This window comes from Trypanosoma brucei, chromosome 11, assembly GCF_000210295.1.
Source record: "Trypanosoma brucei gambiense DAL972 chromosome 11, complete sequence".
Taxonomy (NCBI): domain Eukaryota; phylum Euglenozoa; class Kinetoplastea; order Trypanosomatida; family Trypanosomatidae; genus Trypanosoma; species Trypanosoma brucei.
In genome coordinates, this window is record NC_026744.1 from 3,947,663 (window position 1) to 3,970,719 (window position 23,057).

The 23,057-nt window shown below is 45.2% G+C and overlaps 13 protein-coding genes across 13 annotated transcripts; 2 read left to right on the forward strand and 11 right to left on the reverse strand.

The window, feature by feature from the left end:
• Positions 1 to 1,321: 1,321 nt before the first annotated feature.
• TbgDal_XI16830 (hypothetical protein, conserved) lies at positions 1,322 to 1,795 on the reverse strand (the record flags this gene model as incomplete). Its single annotated transcript, XM_011782525.1, has 1 exon — positions 1,322 to 1,795. One exon carries the CDS (start codon positions 1,793 to 1,795, stop codon positions 1,322 to 1,324), a length of 474 nt encoding a protein of 157 aa, XP_011780827.1.
• A 902-nt stretch (positions 1,796 to 2,697) lies between these two features.
• Positions 2,698 to 3,111, reverse strand: TbgDal_XI16840 (hypothetical protein, unlikely; the record flags this gene model as incomplete). Its single annotated transcript, XM_011782526.1, has 1 exon — positions 2,698 to 3,111. The coding sequence occupies one exon, from the start codon at positions 3,109 to 3,111 to the stop codon at positions 2,698 to 2,700; it is 414 nt and encodes a 137-aa protein (XP_011780828.1).
• Positions 3,112 to 4,265: 1,154 nt separating this feature from the next.
• TbgDal_XI16850 (serine/threonine-protein kinase, putative) lies at positions 4,266 to 5,987 on the reverse strand (the record flags this gene model as incomplete). The annotated part of the gene is made up of 1 exon (XM_011782527.1): positions 4,266 to 5,987. One exon carries the CDS (start codon positions 5,985 to 5,987, stop codon positions 4,266 to 4,268), a length of 1,722 nt encoding a protein of 573 aa, XP_011780829.1.
• A 729-nt stretch (positions 5,988 to 6,716) lies between these two features.
• On the reverse strand, positions 6,717 to 7,343 carry TbgDal_XI16860 (iron superoxide dismutase, putative; the record flags this gene model as incomplete). Its single annotated transcript, XM_011782528.1, has 1 exon — positions 6,717 to 7,343. The coding sequence occupies one exon, from the start codon at positions 7,341 to 7,343 to the stop codon at positions 6,717 to 6,719; it is 627 nt and encodes a 208-aa protein (XP_011780830.1).
• Positions 7,344 to 8,077: 734 nt separating this feature from the next.
• On the forward strand, positions 8,078 to 8,422 carry TbgDal_XI16870 (hypothetical protein, unlikely; the record flags this gene model as incomplete). The annotated part of the gene is made up of 1 exon (XM_011782529.1): positions 8,078 to 8,422. One exon carries the CDS (start codon positions 8,078 to 8,080, stop codon positions 8,420 to 8,422), a length of 345 nt encoding a protein of 114 aa, XP_011780831.1.
• Positions 8,423 to 9,008: 586 nt separating this feature from the next.
• Positions 9,009 to 9,713, reverse strand: TbgDal_XI16880 (rab11B GTPase, putative; the record flags this gene model as incomplete). Its single annotated transcript, XM_011782530.1, has 1 exon — positions 9,009 to 9,713. The coding sequence occupies one exon, from the start codon at positions 9,711 to 9,713 to the stop codon at positions 9,009 to 9,011; it is 705 nt and encodes a 234-aa protein (XP_011780832.1).
• Positions 9,714 to 10,481: 768 nt separating this feature from the next.
• Positions 10,482 to 12,266, reverse strand: TbgDal_XI16890 (chaperonin Hsp60, mitochondrial precursor,putative; the record flags this gene model as incomplete). The annotated part of the gene is made up of 1 exon (XM_011782531.1): positions 10,482 to 12,266. The coding sequence occupies one exon, from the start codon at positions 12,264 to 12,266 to the stop codon at positions 10,482 to 10,484; it is 1,785 nt and encodes a 594-aa protein (XP_011780833.1).
• A 663-nt stretch (positions 12,267 to 12,929) lies between these two features.
• Positions 12,930 to 14,360, reverse strand: TbgDal_XI16900 (hypothetical protein, conserved; the record flags this gene model as incomplete). Its single annotated transcript, XM_011782532.1, has 1 exon — positions 12,930 to 14,360. One exon carries the CDS (start codon positions 14,358 to 14,360, stop codon positions 12,930 to 12,932), a length of 1,431 nt encoding a protein of 476 aa, XP_011780834.1.
• Positions 14,361 to 14,688: 328 nt separating this feature from the next.
• TbgDal_XI16910 (hypothetical protein, conserved) lies at positions 14,689 to 15,087 on the reverse strand (the record flags this gene model as incomplete). The annotated part of the gene is made up of 1 exon (XM_011782533.1): positions 14,689 to 15,087. The coding sequence occupies one exon, from the start codon at positions 15,085 to 15,087 to the stop codon at positions 14,689 to 14,691; it is 399 nt and encodes a 132-aa protein (XP_011780835.1).
• Positions 15,088 to 16,132: 1,045 nt separating this feature from the next.
• TbgDal_XI16920 (hypothetical protein, conserved) lies at positions 16,133 to 19,363 on the reverse strand (the record flags this gene model as incomplete). Its single annotated transcript, XM_011782534.1, has 1 exon — positions 16,133 to 19,363. The coding sequence occupies one exon, from the start codon at positions 19,361 to 19,363 to the stop codon at positions 16,133 to 16,135; it is 3,231 nt and encodes a 1,076-aa protein (XP_011780836.1).
• Positions 19,364 to 19,905: 542 nt separating this feature from the next.
• TbgDal_XI16930 (hypothetical protein, conserved) lies at positions 19,906 to 20,370 on the reverse strand (the record flags this gene model as incomplete). The annotated part of the gene is made up of 1 exon (XM_011782535.1): positions 19,906 to 20,370. One exon carries the CDS (start codon positions 20,368 to 20,370, stop codon positions 19,906 to 19,908), a length of 465 nt encoding a protein of 154 aa, XP_011780837.1.
• Positions 20,371 to 20,580: 210 nt separating this feature from the next.
• On the reverse strand, positions 20,581 to 21,432 carry TbgDal_XI16940 (hypothetical protein, conserved; the record flags this gene model as incomplete). The annotated part of the gene is made up of 1 exon (XM_011782536.1): positions 20,581 to 21,432. One exon carries the CDS (start codon positions 21,430 to 21,432, stop codon positions 20,581 to 20,583), a length of 852 nt encoding a protein of 283 aa, XP_011780838.1.
• Positions 21,433 to 22,403: 971 nt separating this feature from the next.
• On the forward strand, positions 22,404 to 22,895 carry TbgDal_XI16950 (hypothetical protein, unlikely; the record flags this gene model as incomplete). Its single annotated transcript, XM_011782537.1, has 1 exon — positions 22,404 to 22,895. One exon carries the CDS (start codon positions 22,404 to 22,406, stop codon positions 22,893 to 22,895), a length of 492 nt encoding a protein of 163 aa, XP_011780839.1.
• Positions 22,896 to 23,057: the final 162 nt, after the last annotated feature.

Below are 23,057 nucleotides of genomic sequence, written 5' to 3' on the forward strand. Positions count from 1 at the left end.
GATATGTCACTATGCTTCCGCTCTTAGAGGCTATTAAGAGGTAAGAGAGTAGATATAATTGCCACACCATTGTCGCTATTTACTAACAAATTAAGAGGTCACCCAATTGTATGCAAAAACGACGAAATTCAATTTTCAACCAAATATTACACTTGTGCATATAATCTTACTTTATTTAATGATCACACCAACTCATCACGGCGAACACAAGACGCGCACGAACAGGACAACCAACCAACTTTTAGTACAGCGACTGCGTCCTTGCTTTTGATTGTCTTTCCCTCAACGCTTTGACTTCGCGCCCGGGATATCTACGCGCGTCAACACGACGGCGCGACTTCGCAGCCGAGACGCTCAAACCCCCACGTACATCACCTCCCCTGGAACGCGGTGCTTTACCCTCCACTGATTCCTGGTGGTCCTGGTCTGTGCTTTGTGAAGCTTCTTCAGTGTTTCTTTCGGCGGCTCGCTCCGCGTCTCTTTGGGCTTTACGGCGGATTGCATACGACTGCATGATTGCGGTCATGTGAGAATCCTCTTCCCTCGCGCAGCGTTTCGCTATGACCCTACACAAACGCTTCCGCGCTCTCTGTGCCCAAGATGATGAACTAATTTTCTTTTTTCTCTCCCGACGACGCTCTGAGCGTGTCTTCATGGGATCCCCACGACGCGCCAGACGATTGCCGCGCATAGCTGCTTGGGCAAACTAAAAACAACAAGATATATGCGAACTTGAAGGAGTTAACAAATGCAACTATGCACTTTAACAGGGAGACAGCGATCCTGTGTAATCTGCGGAACAAGGCGAAGTCGACCAAATCGCTTCGAACTTACGGTGCAGCGAGAAAGCTGAAGGGAGATGTAGAAAAGTGTTTATAGCAACAACGAAGATAAACCTGATGCACAGAAAATAAACAACGGAGAAACAAGTGTACACCGGTAAAAATTACCTCAAACACTCTGAAGGAAGGGATATGAACTCTTTTTTCTTTCGATCACTATTTTACGCAGCGACAGTGTTTGGTCATTCATTGACGCAAGATATATGAAGAAAAAGAACTCCACACCCCACCTCCAGCAACATTTCCAGCTGCCGAAAAAAGCAGTCGTTAGTGTCCCACAGTTGCCCCTCACACGTGTGATAACCAGCACGAAACCGCCACAGTTTTTTCAAGTCAGCCCATCCCGGAGGTGATGGGCAACACGTGGAGGCGTGCTCTGTCTTTCATATACCTTCACGAACTCTCCCATCTCACCCCCTCACACACACACACACACGCACACACAAACATATATCCCAGTACGATGTGTAAACGCCATCTTACTCTCCACGAGCACGCTTTCCGCCTACCTTACTCGATCCGTCACGTTTACCCACAAAATAACCTGCCTCATAACCCGCATTGAAGTAGGCCACCAACAGCTGGCGGATGTCAGCGGGAAGTCTGTCAAACATACTTTGATGCAAGACTACAGGAGCCACCGACGCATTAATGGGGGCAGCGGTAACAATAGCCGAAGCCACCCCCGCCTCCCGCTGCCCAGACTGAAAGGAACGCAACGATGATTTTTGCTCAGACTCTGCCACTTCATCATCTTCCGTAGTGATCAAGCTTCCGTCTTCCGATACCGTCGATGGTACTGGTGCTTCATCTTCTGCCTTTCCACATTGGTCCTCTTCCAGTTGTGCATTCCACAAACGAATTAGGTCGGCATCGTCCCACAGACTGTTGTCGCCTGCACCTCGTGTGAACACAATTGTGCTTTCAGTCGACTTATTATTCCGCCGGACCATAGTCGCCCTCCTCTAATCTCCGTCCTCACCACCCACAACTCCTTTCACGTATGCACACCGCTGCCTCTGACCCTTTGCTTAAGAGTCTTGACGATCGAAGGCAATTCGATGCCACTAATTAAACTGCGTTCAGAAAAGGAAAAAAAAAATAGTAGTAATCAAGAAAAACACGTCACTTACATATACGTGTGTTTGTGTGTAAACATACACGTCCGTAAATACTAAATATAAACAGAGAAGCACAATACAGACAGAAAGATTAATTATGTAACCACAAACTACAGACAGGGAACAATTCACACACTCACTTGCATCACACACAAGCTCCTACTCTTCTTTTCTTTTTCTTTCTTTTTTTTTTTGTTATCCCCTTCACCCGCCATACGCATAGAGACAACTTCACACAGTTGATTCAAGTGATTTCAAAGGTTTCGTCACAACATAACCACACACGCACGTAACATTTGTTGCGGTGTATGAGCGAAAGTGACAAAAAAGCATTACCACTGAGAATCCACATTAGGTGAGAGGAACTATTTGTATTAAAGAGGGAGGAAGGGACTGGCGAGTGGAAACAAAAAAAAAGAAAAAAAAAAGAAGCGCACGACCACTGAATGGAAGGTAAACACAACCCGGAGTGAATAAATGTTATCATCCCTCGCTCATGGTTTAATAGTCCATTGAGTATTCTCATATGACACAGAGGTTTACGTGGTGAGTGTCAAAAGTTCCTCATCTTTTACTCCTATTTGCACAACTCTTGGAAAAAAAACCGAAAAAATATGCATTGTTATTTCGCGCGTTTTCTTTGAATATTATTTCTCTTAGGAACGTCTTAATTGTCAAGATCTGTTTCGCTACAGAGAAGAGGCTGTAACCAACTCATGTAAACTTCCCCATACCTATTTATGTGACAATGTCATAACAAAGAAACAGCAATGAAAAGAAAAAAAATGCATGGTAGAGAAAGAGAGTAAAATAATAATGATAATAATCAAAATTAGAAACAATAAGGAAAAATGGGAAGGAAAAAAATTAAAAAATATGGAAGTAAGTAAATAAATAAACACACGGGGTAATAGTAAAAAGCGTGTAAAAAGAAAAAGGAAGGAGAAAAAGAAGATGAAGGGGATAGTAACTATCGCATGAAACCAATGGAACAAACAAACACCACCTTCTGTACCCCTCACACTCCGCATTACGCACAATAAAAAATGGGGGAGAAAATGAACGAAGGGTAAAACAAATGAATAAAATACAACAAGAGCAGCAACAAAAGGAGAAACACTCAACGTGTTGGCCATGTACACCTTCATTTTTATTTATTCAACCACACAAACATTGCGTAAAGAATGAGATATATACAAGATAAAACATAAAAGAAGGATGGGGAACGCTCACGAGGGGGGGGAAGGAAAGAGCAATGCCTTTGCGTCGTTGTCCTTCGCACATAACTCCATCACACACTAACAAACATAAAAAATAGAAAAAATAATAATTATATGTAAACAATAACAATAAATAATAATAATTATTATTATTATTACGGATTATGTGTGAATTGGGGGAGGGAAACGGAATGGAAAAAGTAAATAAAACAGTCACACTCCCGGGGCTGGAAGGAAGGGGAGAGAGAAAACGAAAATAACACCGCACTGAGATGGAGAGAAGAAACAAATCAAATCAAATCAAAAATAAATAAAACGAGCTTCATGGAAAGCCATGATATACAACAGCAACACCAGGCAACTAAATAAATAAGGTCAAAGCGAAAAGAGAAGGAAGAAAAAAGAAAAAGAAAAGGGTAAATTAAACTATCAATAAACAAATTCCCGCCATAAAGCACGGAGGCAACAGGTTTTTCCTTTTTTGAATAATTATGATATCGGCCACAGACTAACAATCCCCATGTTAGAGGAAAGTGAAAAATAGAGATCATAAATAAAATAAAATAAAAGTAGGAAACGGGAGTAAAGGGGGTAAACAAAGATTTAGTTGCCACCAAAAAAAAAAAAAAAGAAACAGGAGGTGATAACAACCAAACATGTAACTGGGGCAACTAAAATAATATGAGGTGCCTTAACATAATTAAAAAGAAAAAGAGCCTGAAAAAAATTACAAACCTGAATGTCGAACGGGGTATCTTTAAAAAAAAAAAAACAATCGAAAAAGAAGTATGCTACGTTAAAGGGACGAGTTTATTTATATGCTACGGAAATTTTTGCTAGTAAAGTTAATTAAATAAATAATTATAATAATAAATAACGATAAACATATGTTGATGTGGATAAGCTCTCGGAATACATTTAATTGCATCTCATCCAATATCTGCACCACCTGTACCTTTCTTTCTCTTTCCTCCCTTGCTTTAAGAACCGAAAAGGGAAAGGGTTAAAAAATAGGAAAACTAAAATATGGGAGCGTTAGAGGGAGAAAAAAAAAGATTAATAAAATAGCCTCCGTCACAAAACTACCCCATGTCAAGAATAAACATGAGGGCGGTCAGCCACCGGTCACGTTCTTCTTCAGTTTTGGTAGCAAACAGAATAGACTGCGAATGCACTGTTGAGAGCACAAATACAAACTTCTTATTGCAATCCACTTTCTCCACGCTGTTTGCCTCTGGGGAATAGAAAATTTTCATCGGCGAAACTGACTTGATTGTGTCGAGTGGCATCCTTTTACTGCGTGTGTTGCAGTTGGAGGCGCACTTTTCTTTTGCTAGTGTGACAGTTAAGTAACCGTCAGCCAAAGTGAGATACCGTTCCTTCCAACGTCCGTCAAGCGTTCCCTTAAATACAACCCCTTCCATGTGACCGGGGATTCCCGACTCAATTTGTTTTTCAGTTTCCGACATAATCAAATTTTCCCCCTCCACTATGCCTCGCATTACGAGGACCCGCTCCTTTGCGGTGAGGTTGTAGCGGCGGCGATCCCCAATACAATCCACAGGATTGGAAATGTAGTTCCTTTCAACTTCATCATCGGCGGCAATCATATCATACACTTGCTTTTTAAACAGGTGTAAATAGTGCTGCATCAGGGGTGTTTTCAGTAGTTGAGAAGCGCTTGGTCGTCTATCGGGATCTAACTGCAGTATATACTCAAGAAACTCTCGCATCTCAAGACTTATGCAAGGAGGAGAAGCTTTGCCATCGGGGTTAGCAGCCGAATTATTGGACTCGCAAGATTTTTGAGTTGGTGGAAGCCACATGTCACCCGATAGCACCAGTTCCTTAAGTTTTGCTGGTGAGTGTGCTTCAAAAGGGCGGCGCTTTCCTAAAAGTTCACACAACACAATACCAGCAGCCCATATGTCAGCTTTCTTTCCGTACCGCTGACCCTTTAACATCTCAGGTGAGAGGTAATAACTCGTTCCCAGGAAAGTAACAGCGATGGGGTTACTCACGCTAGTATCGTACTGTTTTGAAAAACCAAAATCACCCAGCTTCAAGAATCCGCGAGATGTGAGAAAGATGTTAGCCGTCTTAATATCGCGATGAATCATTCGCCGCCGGTGGACGTGGTCAAGACCTAAAAGTAACTGAACAAACAACACCCCAGCCTCCCTCTCAGTAGGGAAGCGGTCGCTGGGCATGTGGTGAAGGTTGCGATATAAATCCCCTTTATCCGCGAACTCTGTTATAATAACAATTGTTTGAAACTCGTCATCAATGTAGAAGTGCTCGTAATACCGTACAATAGCGAAATGATCAGCATTCGCCAAACACATTATTTCCGTCTGTGCGTACTGCCGGTCGTGATCCGACATGCAGGTTAGATTTAGGACCTTTGCCACAAACTGCCTTGACTGGCAATCACCTACACGCTCTGTCCCATTTACTGCCAAACTTTCAGCACCAATTCTTTCCCTTCGCTTAGCCACTGGAGCTACCGGATTGTTCTCGACGATAAATGCCTCCCCAAAGGCACCTCTTCCCGCCATCTTTTTCTTTATGTATAAAGCTGTAGAGCTACCGGGTTCTCCCAAAATATCCTCAAGCGAAAGCCGCTCAGGGTCAAATTTATTGTTGTATCCATCGGTTTTAATTACTGGAATGGGAGGCGAATTACTCCTCTGCGCATCCGATCGCGTGTCGGAGGTGGTGGTGTGAGAACTTGACGACGCGGTCTTTGGAGTTGGTAATTCCGTTGGTGCTCTCGTAGCTACTCTCACAACACCGTTTCCCATTAAATAACAACGAGAGGACGCCTTCACAGTATGTAATAGGACGACAAGTTGATGTGCGGCTTTAAAAAAAAAAAAAACGTCACAGCTTTCGCCTTGATCTTAGATTTTTTTTCTTTTGGTTTCTTTTATGAAATAGGATAAAAGGGGGAGAGAAAATCCAATGTCAATAACTCAAGTAAAAACAAAGTCGGGAAGCTGACGATGTGCTACAAAGCAACACTCACATACCAGGTTTTGTAAAAAAAACAACAAGAAACAGAACTATAATCCTAGTAGTAAGAAAGGGCCACAGAAGAGTGTTACCACAAAAGACCGAGGGCACACGCTGCTCGAGGCAGGGAGAAAAAAAAAAAGAAAAAATGTAAGTGCCCCCCCCCCAAGGCGCTGCCTCACAGAAACGAAAAGAGAGAAACCAATACGTAAAAGACAGTCCAGTGGGAAGAATACGCCCCACTGACACTTTTCTTCATTTTACTGGAGAACCAAGAGGAATTATGTAAAGGATCTGCACGATATGTATCGCACTTCCATACCATTTCCTCCCACCCAACCGGTAACACGTTTAGTACCCGCCATCGAAAAGTAGAATTCATAGGAGTACCAAGAATTACGGCTCCGTTAGTAAGAACCACACAGTCATAACATCAATAATCAAAAATTCAACACCAGATAAGAATAAACACACTACTCTTCACGTCGTTTTAAGAAACACAACTGCACAACGCCATCTTACAAGTCACTATGCGGTGCCCCAGGGTTACGTTTCCTTGTAAATTGATTTTCCGCATGATCCCAGTTTACAACATTCCAAAATGTTTGCACGTAGGCCGGACGGTCATTCTTGTAATCAATATAGTAAGCATGCTCCCAAACATCGCAGGTGAGAATCGGTTTGAGATCCGCTTCAGTCAGTGGGCAACCGGCGTCATGCGTTTGAAATACTTTCAGTTTTTTTGTGGTGGTGTCCTGCACAAGCCACGCCCAACCAGAGCCGAAGTGGCCCACCGCCGCATTAGTGAACTCCTCCTTGAATTTTGCGAAGCTGCCGAATGATGCCCTGATGGCCTCTGCGAGTTTACCACTTGGTTCCCCACCGCCGTTGGGAGACATGCTCTCCCAGTAGAAGTTATGGTTAAATATCTGTGCCGCAAGGTTGAAGATGGGGCCTTTTTCTGTTCGGATGATTTCCTCAACGCTCTTCGCAGCAAGCGCTGGATTAGATTTCGCGGCCGCATTCAATTTCGTCACATAACCCATGTGATGCTTGTCATAGTGAAACGTCACCTGTTCCTTCGATATACCCTTTGCGGCTAATCCATCGTACCCCCACGGAAGTGGTGGAATGCTGAAAGCCATCGGTGTTACTTATGTTGAAAATACCGAAAAATATAGAATAATAAGGGAAATTATTTTCTTTTCCTACTATTGGTTTCCCTTCTTATTGCTCTACAGTTCCTTTTTCTTTTTAAAAAAAAAAGATCAGTTTATGGTCTCTACTTATGAGTCCAGTTATACAAGAGTTCAAGGAGATGAACAGTAACGCATTTGGTACGATTTGAGTTAAGAACAATAGTTCAGCAGCCGACACGGAGGAAGTTAAGCAAACAGGGCGTGCAACAATAATATATATGATTCCAGCAACTCGTCGAGTATAATCTTCAGATTACAGAAAAAAAGTGAAAAGTGAAAAGAAGCAAAATGAGAGCTTAGAGGGGCGCGACAGCTCCCAACAAATATAAAAATGATTTCTGCTCCTTCGTTTAATCACTTAATCTTTCTCTCCACCCCGTTCTCATTTACCCTCCTTGCCCCCTCATATCACGCGGCATAACCACCTGTCGCAAGTGCTCACTTAAGTGATTCATACGGGTTTCTCATCCTTCCTTCTGCTTTCCTTTTATTGTTTTCTCATCTCAATCCATTACGACCATACGATTCTTTTTCCTCCCTCAGCACATCGCAACCTTCTATAACGATTCGTTTCTCACTCTTATTTCACCTAAATAACACCAAGAGGATTACAAAAGCATGCACGAAACAAACATAAACACAAAAATCGTCAGTTAGTCATGCATGCGCAATAAGGCACGATGAAGTGCCGTAATATAAAAGGACATGTGATCGAATCAATGAAAACGACTGAATCTAGAGAATGGAGGAGAGATGAAACGAAAAAGGAACATCCACATTGTAAACACAAAACATACAACCAAATGAAACAGGAAGTAACAGAAAAAAACAACAATAAAACGAAAAGAAACAAACGAACAAACCACTTTCGCATATTCCTCAATTCAATCAAAACATACAAAAAAAACACAAAAAAACTAGGTAACATTACTTCCTTCCTTTCCCATCTCTTCTACCGACGCAGCGCGCTTCCATTACCTCATATAAAGTGTTTGGAACGCATAAGAGAAAAGAGTGGGAACTAACGCCCGCAATCTGATTGAGTAAAACAAAAAAAATGAAGCAATGAAGCAAACGAAAAGAACAAAAGAACAAAAGAAAACATTTTCAGAGGCCCGCAAGTATGAAAGGAAAACAAACAAACAGAAGTCAAATGCGGTCACCCTCGTCGCTTATGCTTCACTAAGTACCTTTTAAGCGTAAAAGAAAAGGTATGAGAAAACAAAGTCAGCAGTGCGAAAAGGAAACAAGAAACCAGATTCACAACAAACGTTACGAACAACCAAAACTCAACACGAACTCAGAAGCAGACAAAATTCTTCTTTTTTCACCTTACAAAAGCCACCGTTAAATATAGAGGGCAGCAAAAGGAGAGAAGGAGAATTCCGAAAATGGGGCAGAAATCGAAGAACAAAAAAAGTATCTTCTCTTTTCTAACAAAAAAAAACCAAAAAAAGGGGACAAGAACAAAACATGTGGAGCAGGAGGCGATCAATAAATAGACGGAGACGGAGGAACAAAGCACAGTATTGACGACAAAATTTAGTGCACTGTCATCTTTAACTGGCGACCAAAACACTACTTATAAAAGTATTACCTTCACCTTCTTGTTTATTCTTTGATGAAGCCAAGTACCTGCGACATGAGGTCGTCCTTTTTGGGGCTCTTCTTGTACTTTACAGCCTCCGAAATGGCCGACTCGAGGAGCTGCACCACATTGGTTCCATCAGCTGCCGATACATAAAACAGCGAAAGGTTATGCTTCTCCACGAACGCGAACGCCTTGTTCACGACGGATGGATCTGTATCTATCTTATTACAGGCTACAATGCATGGAATGTGCTCACGGTAGTTTCGTAACTCACCCAACCACTTCTCCAAATTCTTATACGTCGCCTTCCGGGTGACGTCGAAAACCAAAATGCATGCATGAGCCTCGTGGTAATACGCGGGATGCATAGTGGAGAAACGCTCCTGTCCCGCCGTGTCCCAAATGTCAACATCAATTGCCTCATCATCTTCAGTAACGAAGTCATAGTGGAATAGCGTCAATGCATATGTGGACATTTGCACAGGCACGTACCGTTGCATCAAAAACCGCTCTACCAACTTAGACTTCCCCACAGCACTGTCACCAAGAAGGATAACTTTCACAGGTTTCCGTTCGTCATCGGGTTTATTGTCAATTAGTTTCTTCACTTTTAAGGACATTACAAAAAAAAAAAAATGGACAAGTACGCAAGCGAAGAATGAGCTAAACCTATGACGAGAAGAAAAGGGAAGAATAAAAAAAGAGTAAGGAATTTCATTTGGCATGCAAGTGCAGCCGGTTGTCAGTTTGGCAAAGCTTGGTGGAAGTGCACAGTTACTTCCCTTCTCCCCCTGCGCTTAGCACACCCTCCTCCAAGTAAAAGCTTCGTTCTATTCCCAACGTAAGAACACTGGGTAACCCTATCGCTCAATTCATTTAATACCGTTATAATCATTACTATTACGAAATTGAAAAATGATTGCGGTACGAGAGATGCAACCCACAACGGGTCTTGTGGGGAAATGAATAAAATACGATGTGAAGACGCGGTTAAACCATCAAAGTCAGCGAGAAAAGGGGGGGCAACATTCATTTAAACAATGAGATTTCAAGCCATAGCTCTCCGTTCCTTTTGTCCTCGCCCACCCCACAGGTATAACATCAAGAATGTGCTAAATTGACGGGGGAAACATTTCCCATACACACCTTTATAACAACAACATACACGGGCTCCACTGCATTACAACCCAAGACGTCGCGAACAGAAACTAACCGTACTACACGGTACAGAGTTACCAACAAGAAACGTACTTGAGGTGCGGATGCGCGCAGTACATGCACGAAGCAACGTGGTGAGGGAATTGTGGAGTCTTTTTGCCCACACATGCAAAGACACCTGCTCAGCGTAACTCAGCTTCACTCACGCAGTGAATTTCGCATAGCATCTCGAGGTTCTCCCTCCCCTAATCGGGCACTACATGACAGAACATCACAAATCATGGAAAGTAGGAAAGAAGTTACTTTCACCACCATCTCGTTCCCTTGTCAACTTTCTAAATACCCTTCATTTGAAACTTCATCGGAGGTGCCAGAGCTGGGAGGGGCGCCTGCGACTCGTTCACACGTTTCCGCATGGTGTTCAGCCCCTCACGCTTTTCCTTGTCTTCCAACCCCCTGTCTTCAATGCGGCTTTCCTTCGCGAGCACATCCTTTTCCACAACTGCAGCCTCCGTCGTAATCATCATTCCAGCCACTGAACACGCATTTACTACCGCTGATTTTACAACTTTCATTGGATCAATTATACCCTCGTTAAACATGTTCACGTACTCGCCTGTCTGCGCATTGTATCCGAACGTTGGGTCATTCCTTCTCATAATTTTACTCGCCACAACACTTCCTTCCACACCCGCATTACTCGCAATGTAACGACAGGGCAAGCGGACAGCCCTTTTCACTATATTAACGCCCGTGCGGATATCTGGAGGCAAACTGCGGTCCTTGGCCACGCTGTCAAGCCGCACTGATGCAATGAGCAAAGCTGTACCACCGCCAGCAAGAATTCCCTCCGCTACCGCTGCACGCGTGGCGTTAAGGGCATCAACAATACGATCTTTTTTCTCACTGATCTCAACTTCGGAGGCACCGCCAACTTTAATTACTGCAACACCTCCAGACAACTTAGCAAGCCGCTCTACCAAGCGCTCGCGGTTGTACTCGTGATCTTCCGCTGCAATCATATCACGGATCATCTGAACGCGCTCTTCCACCGCGATGGCACTTCCACCACCCTCCATTAAAATGCATTCATCACGCGATATTGTAGCTTTCTTACATGATCCAAGCAACCGCTCCGAAAAATCACTTTGGTCGAGACTTAACCCCAAATCCTCTGAAATCATCTGCGCACCGGTGAATACTGCAATATCCTGTAGTTGATTAATTCGCATATCACCGAACCCAGGAGCTTTCACTGAGCAGCCTGTTATTCTTCCTTGAATTTTGTTATAGAGGAATGTATGCATTGCTTCTCCCTCCAAATCCTCGGAAATAACAAGGAGTGGTCTCTTCTTTTGGATGGCATGGTTCAGTGCGGGAAGAATGTGGGCAACACTGGACAACTTACGGTTTGCAACAAACACTAGTGCATTCTCCAATTCGCACTTCTGTGACTTGGTGTTCGTTACAAAATATGGTGATGTGAATCCCCGCTCGAAGGACATTCCCTCCACGAGTTCCAACTCCGTGTTCAACGAGCGGCCCTCCTGCGTAGTGATGACACCATCCTTACCAACCTGCTGCATGGCATCACCAATGAGCGCTCCAATTTCAATGTCCATATTAGCCGATATCATTGCTATCTGCGTTACCTCCGATTTGGAGGTGACGGGCTTCGCCTGCTCAGCCAATGAAGCGAGTACCTCGCGGCAGGCCAAGTCAATCCCACGTTTCAAGTCCATTGGATTCGTACCCGTAGAAACACTACGGAACCCTTCTCGAAATATAGCTCCAGAGAGAATTGTTGCAGTGGTCGTTCCGTCACCAGCTGTATCATTTGTGAGGCCAGCCACCTGCCGCACGAGGTTGGCACCCAGATTTTCAAAGCTGTTCTCAAACTCAATGTGCTTCGCTACTGTCACGCCATCCTTTGTTATCTTCGGACTAGCATATGGCATCTCCAATACGACATTACGTCCTTTCGGCCCCAATGTAACACCGACCGCCTTCACAAGATTCTCCACACCAAGCAAAAGTAGCTTACGGGCCTCGATGCCGTAACGAATGTCCTTCGGCGTCGAGCCGTACTGCATGCAACAAGCGAAGGAGCGCCTCAGCATGACGTCTCACAGATCCTGTTTTCTAAACTGTTATTTCTGCACTCTTTTCGATTTCACAGATTCTAGGTCATCAACGAGATAGCCAGAAGGAGAAAAAGATAATATGGGTATGCATATCCAAGCGCCATGCAAGAGAGCACATGTAAATGTACATTTTCCCCTATGCCTTCCTGACGCACCAATCCCTTACACATTTCTCTTCAGAAATGTATACTGTGCATCAACATTGGGTAAAGTTCTCCTTTCAGCACCTCACAATGATCCACGTAATCTGAACGCACGAAGTGCATGACGGAAAGGGAAAGAAAAAGAAATGCCTCAAAACATCACGTCGCACTGTCCACAAAAAGGGACAACAGAGACAATTTCCCGCTGCAGCACGTTTTCCTCACGAACCAAATTTGACATAAAGCGCTATAGTTCTTGTGGTGGTGTGTTTTTCGGTGGGAAGCTGAAAAGGGACTGACCGCACGAACGCATGACGGCATGCGTCGTCTGGCGCTTTTACCGCTCACATCTAAACAAGCACCCGTCGATACCTTCCTGCCATCACACATAAATTAAGGGGGAAAATGAAGGTTGCACTGAGGTTGGATCAATCGCTCACACGCTCCCTCACGCACGGAACTCCAAGAGACACCGCTGGTGATAATCAGCCAGCCACTAAACTGCGGTGACGGAACCCCTCGTACCTCCAAGTAACGTACTGACGTTAGCGTGCACACCGGAATGCCCAGCTATGTTGTTAGTGGCCGGAGGCACGGTATACAAACTAGAAGACAATGCTACATTAGCGCTTGGTGTTGGTTCCGGCTCTTCCGGCGTGACTACAGGTTTGCACCCCTCGGAAGAAAACGCATGGCGCTCGCCACCCCCATGGTGGTGATGATGACCATAGTCATGATTGTGTCCATGAGAGTGACCGTGGTCGTGCCCATGAGAGTGGTTATGACACTGATAGCTAGAACTTTCTCCGGGGTCAAAGTTGTCTTCTTCATCAGGCTTTCTGACCTCCACAAAAACGTAAGCCGCAACACTTGCAAGTATCTTATGTGCTTCTTGAGTCACCGCCAAGGGGTCTGCCGATGTTAGCAAAATCAATTGCACAAGGGCCATAAGCTCCCCTTCACTCACCTCCCAAAAGCAGGACGACTTTATCTGCATTACACCCGGAATCAACTGCACACTACGAATGGCACGCTCACACTTTGCCGCCACGTTGGGTTGGCACGTTGCGTTGTTAAGCAGAAGCCACGCCATTGATGTGGATTGATTCAAGGTGACAGCCAAAACGTAGAATGCCAACAACATCACTCCAATAGTTTCCCACATTGAAGACCCGCCAAGTCTCACTAAAAGCGAGACTAAGATGCACGTGAAAGCAGAAAAAGAGCGCAACACAATGCGAATAATGCGATACTGTTGGGAAAAGGCCCTGGAAAAGAGCAGCAGAGGCCTGCGCAGAACCTGCCGTATCGTAACGTGGATACTGGGGAGACCACGAGGCTCTCGTTGCGAAGACAGCGTTCCACTGATGCGGTCATGCGCGTCAATTTCTCCCCCAAACACAGTAATAAGCAGGGCATGTGCCACTCCTGTGAGGAAAAGCAATTTAGGTGAGGGCTGTCGCGTGTGTGCTATGTCGTGAACTGATTCTAGCATTACGGTGAGTGATCCAAACAAAACAAATATAGACGCACCGAACGAAATGAGCGTGTGAAGACGCTTTGCACCGAAGTAATACCCCTGAATACCTTCGAGAGAAATCGCCCCGTTTTGCTGGTTACGGTGCTCTTGGCCGCCAAGTAGTAAACTATGCGGCTGAGGATTCGGCTGCGCCGTAATCTGCTCCTTGACTCGAAAGGAAGGCGCCTGCACAATGCGGCAGTAGTTCAGTGACACCACCCCTGAAGCAACAGCGGCACATGTGTTAAATGTGATGAAGGCGTTGACCTGAAGAATCCTGCAGCCACTAAACGTACCGATTAGCGTGTCTACGACCCATAAAAAGAAGAAAACAGTGGCGACGCACCGCAGTTTGCGCATTTCCAGGTCATCGCCCTTCTTGAACAGACGAACAGCTTCTCCTATCATATTTGCTGCGACTAATCAGAAGTGTGGAAAAGCGAAACAAACAAGAGAAACTTGAACACAAGCGAAGCGCGGTAAATCTTTTCACATATATAAAGGAATGCATTATTAAGATGCATACGTGGTACACCTTCCCCCTTCCTCTCACTAAGAGGCTCATGAGAAAAGTAGAGAAAAAACGAAATGCACACTCGGTTTGAAAAGCAACATTTCTTTACCGAGATTGAGAAATGGAATAAATAATAACTGTATGTCTATCTCTATGATGGTTGTTGTTGCAGTTGTGTAGTTCCCGTTCGCAAGCATATCCATCAAACTGCAGGGTGTTACTTCATCGACCACGCTTCACCTGACCCGTTGGCAGGAGTGGCACCAAATGTCCCATCCCACCAGCCTTCAGTGCGGTTTTTATGTCATTAGCGGAAAGCGTTACCCTTCGCCTCGACTCACGAGAGTGTTCGTCATCTGCAAGACATGAAAGGTACAGAAGCGATATTGTTGCGGCCTTCTGCATCGCTATGCGCGCGTCGCGAGCAACATGCATACCAGCGGGCACAGCGGCAGCAACGATGCGGTCCACTTGCCCGGCCGCCAAACTACGAGCTTTTACAGCGGAGTTTTGTGCAGTTGGAGAGGGAAGAGGAGCCGCATCAGTATCTGCTATGGTGCCTTGAGTGTCGCTCGCCTTCACTAAGTCACCAGCTAAATCCATTCGTCCTTGTCCTTTCATGAGCCCATGTAAAGCCGCAGTTGTAGAAAGAAGGAGGGCATATGAACTCGAAACATCATCAACAAAACGCACACAAGCGAATACGACAAAACAATGGCAAAGAGCAATTCAAAGATACGTACGCAAACATGGTGCTGCAACCGTACGAACAAAAAGTAAAGTAGTCACGAACAAGGTTTGATTAATGAAGGGAAGAAACAAGAAAGATTCAAGACTTCAGCTAATAACATAGTATAGTTGTTCCATCACAAATTTGTCGGATTGAAGGGCTAACTTCAAGAATAACAATGATAACATCATATCTTATTTGACAAAGTACATGGAGTATCATCTCCGCTACCTCTATCACACGGTGCAGCTACGCGGCAAGCACACCCTGTTTACACAGGCACGTTGAACAGGGACCAAGAGGGAGTGTTGGGCCACCGACAGAATGTAGGGGAAACAGTAGAATAAACGCAATAGCAGAGCTGGTCGAGAGGGTGAAGTATGTGAGCAAACCAGTTTCAAATGCTTAAAGAAAGATACGGAAAGAATCTCAGAATCAAATATAAACGGTTATTCCATCACGAAACTCTCGGATTGAAGGGCTAACTTCAAAAGATCACTAATATCATCACACGGCACCGCTTCTCTTTTTGTACACACTGGTAGCCCATTGCAGGGGTGAATCAACATGCATCGGGGGAGGGGCTCCTACGGACGGTTATTCAAACATATGTTTTCCTTCCAACTAATAGATGGGAAATCAAAGGGGACCACACACATTTTTTTCAAATGCACATACGTTTAGACAATGAAAGGAACGAAAAGTAAACAGGGTCATTCGAAGTAGCTTGCAACAACCAATAATATTTACTAATTGTCGCAACAGAAAGTGAGGCACGCGCACCATGGAACGAAAATCGAGCCATGTTTACACTACTCTCTATGCCCATCTATGGAAAACTTTTTTTGTGTGCTCTTCGAAAAATAAACGAAGGGACCGTTACAATGTGTAAAACACTGACCGAATGAAAAAGGGTGCATGTGTATCTGATAATTATTAAGATTTGTTATCATCTCCTGGGCGAAGCGTCATTGAAAACTTTCGCTTACCCCTAATCAAAGGTATTATTGCACTGGTGTCCTCCACATCTGTACCGTCGATTTGAGTAATCCGCCAACCAACGACACTGTGCGGGTCCAATATGCCAATTTCACGGAGTGCTGCTGAAAACGGTGTGCTGTTCCCAGCAACTGACGCTCCTCCCATTACACCATCATTTTTAAATATGATACGTCGTATTGTCGAACGACTGCCATGCAGCGAAAATCCTAGAGGCGCCTCCGCATCATTCCGCATCAACGTCAAGTGAAACACCCTCTCGGCAGGTGCTTTGTGGTCGGCTGTGCCCTCACCATCGGAGGGTTCCGCTATTATATCCTCGGGACTTGTGTTATCACCAGCTTCCACACTAGCTTCAGCCTCACCACGCTCCCGCGCCGCATCCAAAGCGGCCATCCGCTTCCTCTTCTTCACGCTATATATAAGACTGTTACGAACCGCCAAATTTATCGTGGCCTCCAGTCTTGCTAGTGCGCGCCAATTTGCCTTCTCCTGGTCCGTGGAATTTGCGGGATTCAGCCCCTCCACTTCAGCTAATAAGTTACTGCACTTGCTGTGCAATAAATGAGCCATGTCCCGTGACCACTGCCTTCTCATCCTCTTCCTTTCCTCCACAGCAGTGTCATTGAGGGGCATGCCAACCCCTTTTCGACGATCACCGCGAAGAAGGAAAATCCGGTAATGGCGCAGAACGTTAGTAACAACGTAAAGACGAAGGGATAAGTATCCCAGGGCCCGGGAAAAGTGACGAGGTTTGGCACCATGCGACCCCACGGAAAACAACGAGGGTGTTTCTGATGCCTCATCCCCCAAAGCCCCTTTAGTGTTGCGAAGCCCCTTCGTCAATTCTCGCTCATGCGATAGTATGAAAAATATTTCCTGTAACTGATGCAGAGGCATCCACAAGAAAGAAGGGTGCATAACATGGGCATGGACAACACTCAAAACAGATTGCGCCTGCCGACGAAGTAGTCTGCCGTCCACTTTCTCTCCATTGTCACATCGCAAGCCGGTAAAGCAATGGAGGACCTTCTTGGCACGCAGATGTCGAAGCTGCTTCGCGGTATTGTAATCCAAAGCGAATAACACCTCCCTCACGTACATTGATACGATTGTTGGGCTCACAACGCTGTCCGCAGAAATTCCAGAGGAAGACACAGGACGCACGTGGCAACCGTATTGCAAAAATGACATGAAGAACGCTACCTCGGCAGCCTGCGAAAGCGGTACACCACACACACGTAGTGCCTCCGCAACCTGTCCCGATTGTCTGTCATCACCACCACCGCCACTCTCCATCACATCACTCAACTGCTTCAGCAAGAGAAATACCTGCAGGCAACTCACAAGAACCTCACTACCAAGTGTGTCAAGATAATGCCGCCGCAGTAACGGGAAAAAGGAAGCGGATATATTTTTGAGGAAACAACAAGCAGGATGCTTGGTAAACGCCATCTTCGTCCTTGGATTACTCGGTGGTGGCCCCTGAAGATCCTGCGAAACGTATGACCTTACATATAGCTCAATGAGCGAGCTCACACCAACGCGGACTGTGGAAGCCGCAACCAACACACGTTCCCAAGCAGATTCTGAAGGCGGCTGCGCTTGCGTGGCACCTTCCTTCTTCGTGGAAGGGTCAACCAGAACGATCCAGTTCTTTGCTGTTTTGCTGCAGGCAAGGAAATACAACTCAATTTCCATCTCCAGTAGGGTGCGGCACAACACGGCGCTGGAGTTCACCGCAGGAATTAAATCATAATCCCTGGTTTCGTTCCTCGTTGCCCACACCGCAGCCACACGGTTCAATAATTCAAGAACGAGGAATACGCTATCTGGTTTTGACGATAAAAACTGCAGAAACTTATTGTCCGCATGCAACCCCTCCCTGCAACGCAGGTATCTCAGGTTCAAAGTTGAATGTACCGTCCGGTGTGTCATTAGTGAATCACTGGTTCGTCGCTCTAGCGGTGGTGCTATTTTGGCCCAAAGTTGCCGTAGGGTTGTGATGCAACGGCTCTCCAGTTGAAATGTGGCGCCTGGGGGAAACGACGTAAACGAAAACAGTACACAAAGCATCATTGAGTAAAAAGCGTTAATACTCCCCGATAGATCTTTACACGCTGCCCCTCGTGTCGTCTCCAGTGTCCCGAGTGTTCGCTCAGCCAGCAATAACACACTGTGAAGTAGAGATGGTTGTGCCGAACCACCGGTGCCGTGTACTCCCTTTGAAACTGTTTCTTCCAACAATGCACTGGCGTCAGTCAGCAGACGCGATGAGCAACCCATAATGCTATGATCTAATGACGTTAAAGTTTCATCTTCCGCCCCGGCCACCTTCAAACAATTGGACAAATGCCATCGCAGTTCGACCGTCGCGGAGAGTCCAGAAGAAATTATTGCAGCGGAGCTCAAGCATTCAGTACACACGTCACTTGCATTCACATTGTCACCCGTATTTTTATCCCCCACCGTGTTAGAAAAGTGATGATGCACTTCGGTGAGAGAGGCAAAGCATTCTGCATATGCTTTAAGAACCTTGCACCGCCACGCAAGGAGATGACCGACATCTTCAGACTCCTTACCTGCAGAACGAGCTTTGAAACGTTTATTACACTCACGACGGAAGCCATTTAGTGACTGCTGAAGCGCACGCCCCAGAAGAGTGAGCACGGCGTGTTGCACACGGACTTCGGGAAGGTCATCAACCTTTTCAATGCGCGTATGTTTTTCCACCTGCAAGCCAAGACGATTAATGAGTTCATGCAGTGTGTCATCCTCCTCAGATATGGCGGGTACATCCCTCTCTCCACCACCGGGAACCTCAACAACTACCCCTTTGTGCGCCGCAGCCAACTGTTTTAGTACCTGAGAGAACATTTCTTCTTTCATACAAATCTCTGCAACACGGGACATTTGCTTTCGTCCGTGTTCCCTTTGCCTGGAAGATTCGATCGGTTTCTCACCGGTAGTAATATCGTGCAAAAGATTATCCATGTTATCACTTTCAAAACCCAGTGAGTGAATTAATCGATCCTTGGTGAGTTTTTCATCGTCGCCCTCGTCATCGGTGTAATCTCTTCTGATGATCCGACTCCCGTGGATATTTCGAGTCTGAATGGGTGCCAGCAACCGCAAAGGGAGGAAAAGCCCACTTAAGGCTCTTCTCATCCCCAATAATCAAGTTACCGGAAAAGAAAAAAAAAACTGTCTTGGGAATCAGGTTAAGAACAGAAAACGCGAAGACTGAGATTTCATCCACGGGGAGCAAGTACAATAAATAAAACCACGCACGGCTCTCTCATGTTGTTAAAAAATAAGGGGAGTGACAGTAGTTTTGCTAACATTTTTTTTTAGAAGGGACGACGAAAATACCCCCGACAGGAATCACCCGCAGACCCTTCATGAGCTGTACTACGTGCCATCAACCCAGTAAGCACCGGTGAGCCATTTGCGTAACCGAGAAAAATAGTAGTAATAATAACGAGAATAAAAGTATTAATAGAAACGCTAATCGTCCCCGTACGGGCTTCAACATATCACATATGGTCCCATACCCATTGAATTATATTTCCTTCAGTGCCATATTCAAAGTATCAACCCCCCCCCTCTCTCTATTTCTTTCTTACATTAAATATCCCTTTCAATTTCTTTTATTTTCGTCGTCCTCTGTTTTTATCCTTCGCTACCGTTGCTACGCCCCGATTCGAAACTTAAAATGAATAAGGTGCAAATCCGAAGAGAAAGCACATTCCAGTCAGCAAGGAAACATACAACGGTGTGGGTTTCCGCGACTTCAAGTATCTGAATGCCATAACGGCAGAGAGCAGAAAGGACATACACGCCTCGACACGGTTGGCCACCTTGTGATTGGAGTCACTCAAAAGGTAAATGAGGGAAACCGCTGAGATGAGTCCAGCGGAAACTCCGGCTGCTAAACTTGCGACACTATTCTTCTTGCTGTATCCCATGTAACCTCCCAAAGGGAGCAGTACGGCAAGAGTCCCTGAGGCAATTACGTTCGCCATCTTAGATAAATTAAAGTATGGTTGGTGATAACTGCACGATACACAAAAAAAATGAGAGTGAAGGCGTGGATGTGTGCGTGTCCTCCTTACTATGACGTATCTCTCCGGTTTGTCACTAAGTTGTACAAGGGAGAAAAATACAGTGTGCATCGTCACACACAGTAAAAATAATATAGGCAAAAGCAACGGTAGAAGTTATCAAGACACCTTATGCGACCACATGGGAAGCAGTAAAAATAATAAATGAATATTATTCACATATGGGAAATATCTATCTATGGCATTCAGCAGATCCGTCACACACCAGAAAACCTTCATGTCGTATCGGCACATGGCAACCCCACCATACTGCCATCGCAATTACCCAATTGTTGAATGTGAAGGGTTTGCTTTCACGGTGGAAATACCTTTTCTCCACGGCACGTTCACTCTACTACGGTAACGTTCTCTACGAAGGTAATCTCCGGTTAGATCCACTGGTTTTGTCGGATTTAAGCAAATGTCTTCGAGAGCCGAGTCGGATCCAAAACCGTCCAAAACAGGCTGAGTTGGTGACTCTGCCGCAGATCCCGCTGGGAGCGTTTCATTGATTTTACTTAGTTGCTCCTTGTGAACAACAAGAAGTGGGCACGGACTCGTGTACAAGTTCCGCCACGCGTTTGGTACATCAACAGACTGTGTTGATGTCACGAAGTAGTTCAGCATACCTTTGGGAGCATACTGCGGGCTACCAACGCACCACTGTGCATTATTTTCCGTCAAGGGTGGGACAGCGTGCTTAACATAGGGAGGATTTTGAGGTGCCTCCGTGGTCAATGTGCCCGCTGCAATTGGTTGAATATTTCTCTCGTAATCCTCCACCTGACGGAAAAACACAGTCCAGTCCTCTTCTTCACTGGACCACATGATATGCACAACACAGAGACGAGCCGCTCCCGCGTCCGTGGACCTCACCTCTACCATCCGCGCACCGACACGACGAGTAATGCCACCAATCTCAACAGCATCACTGCTTCCGATGATAGTTTCTTCATGAAGAGCTACAATGTAAAGGTGCTCTGTCTCAGGCGAACTGCGTATAACCATTTCAGTAGGCGTACTGTTCACTCGACAACGGGCGCCCCGTCTACAAAACCGTACCTCTATGCATCGCTCCGTTGTTGCATCGTCTACCCAATCACAACCAAGCACTTCGACACGGAAACGAAGCATTTTATAACTGGAAAAAAAAATATGCGGAAGGGGAAAAAAGAATAGAATTGTTGAAGGAAGCCCACTGTGAATAGGTGCAACTCACGTCCACAGGCAAAAGCAAAAAAGAACTTTGGCACCAAAATGGGTGAGTACAAACGTGCATGCCGGTCAGCGACTCACCATTACCAGGCATCGACGGAACCGGCAATCGTTGCAATCTGCAAACTGTGATGCCAGTCGTTAGGGGTACAATGGTAACATAATTCCTGCTCATTCCCTTGTGGTGCTGTGGAGAATGTCATAATGAAGAGACGCCCGCTTGAATTCTTCTCCAATAAAAATGAGGTGTGGGGATTACAAAAGGAACAGTAGCGGTAGCACCCCATACTCCAAGACCTTTTCTGCTGGTAAGACAAATTGTCCAACACCCACCAAACTCCATAAGTTGAGGTCATGGAGGAGCAAAAAACCTTCAAAAAAAAACCTCACATCCTGGATCTGGTGTAGGCGAGTTGGTAATACGGTGAACTTACGGGACTACAAATAGGGCAGAAAAACGTGTCAATGGGAAGTGCGCTACATGCACAAACAGATTCCTCACCGATGGGTATTGAACGCCTTTGAACCGCTACTACATTTGAAAACTCCACAAGATCAATAGTAACTGGACAATATGCATGGTTAGGAGGTTGAGGAAGTGTCGCCCACGGGGAAGCACACTCAAAGGCACAAGGTTTGAGACCGGAGGACGCAAGTGGTTCCCCTCCATGTCCAATTTTGTAGCAGAGTCTGCCAAAAATACTGAGCACATTGTACTCCAAAGGTTCCGATAAAATAAAGTCACAACTTACACAAAGTGATCTGTGTGCCGTTCGTCAAGGGTAAACAGTTCTCTTCATTTTCGGTGCTGCACATGCCGTTGGTGAAAAGCCGTCAGAAAACAAAAGAAGGGAAATTTGCCTCCACACAAAGAATCTTTCTCCACTCACATGGAACTCAAATCACTTTCTGGACTACGGTTGATCCATAAAGACGTTAACTGCGGAGCCACAGTGCACTACTTTGGATACACACTGCATGGTTACCATTTATCAACTGAAAAGTCTTCCTTTAGAAGAATAACTTCAGAAAAAAAAGTGAAATTAAGCGATAGGATGGCGGAAGGTGAAAATACCGTAGGATCAGCTGTCAACAAAGACGCCACCTACTACACTATGCTCATACTGGTGGAAATTTCATCTACTTGTGAGGTAAAGAGACGCATTGAAGTAATACATCGATGTACAAGTTTGACAAAAAACTCAAAATACATCCGCTCCCCGCTTGCACTTTTCCTCTTCGTTATCGGTTCCCTAAAAAGCGGTAAGCGTTGGATTGTTTTTGAAATACAACGAAGACACACACCATTTCCTTTGTTTCCTATAACTCATTATTTACATGTGCCAACTGCAGCAATCGGTTACAAAAATTCACTTGGTTAAGCTATACATAGTAGCTCGTAACATACAAAAAACATCAAAATGGTCCAATTGGACGACTAACTACGACACACAAACGTGCTCTCCTTCAACCATATCAAAATGAAAACCCAGCGAATAAACATTCAGCAGCATCCCATGCTTGTCCAACGTCATAGTTTTGTG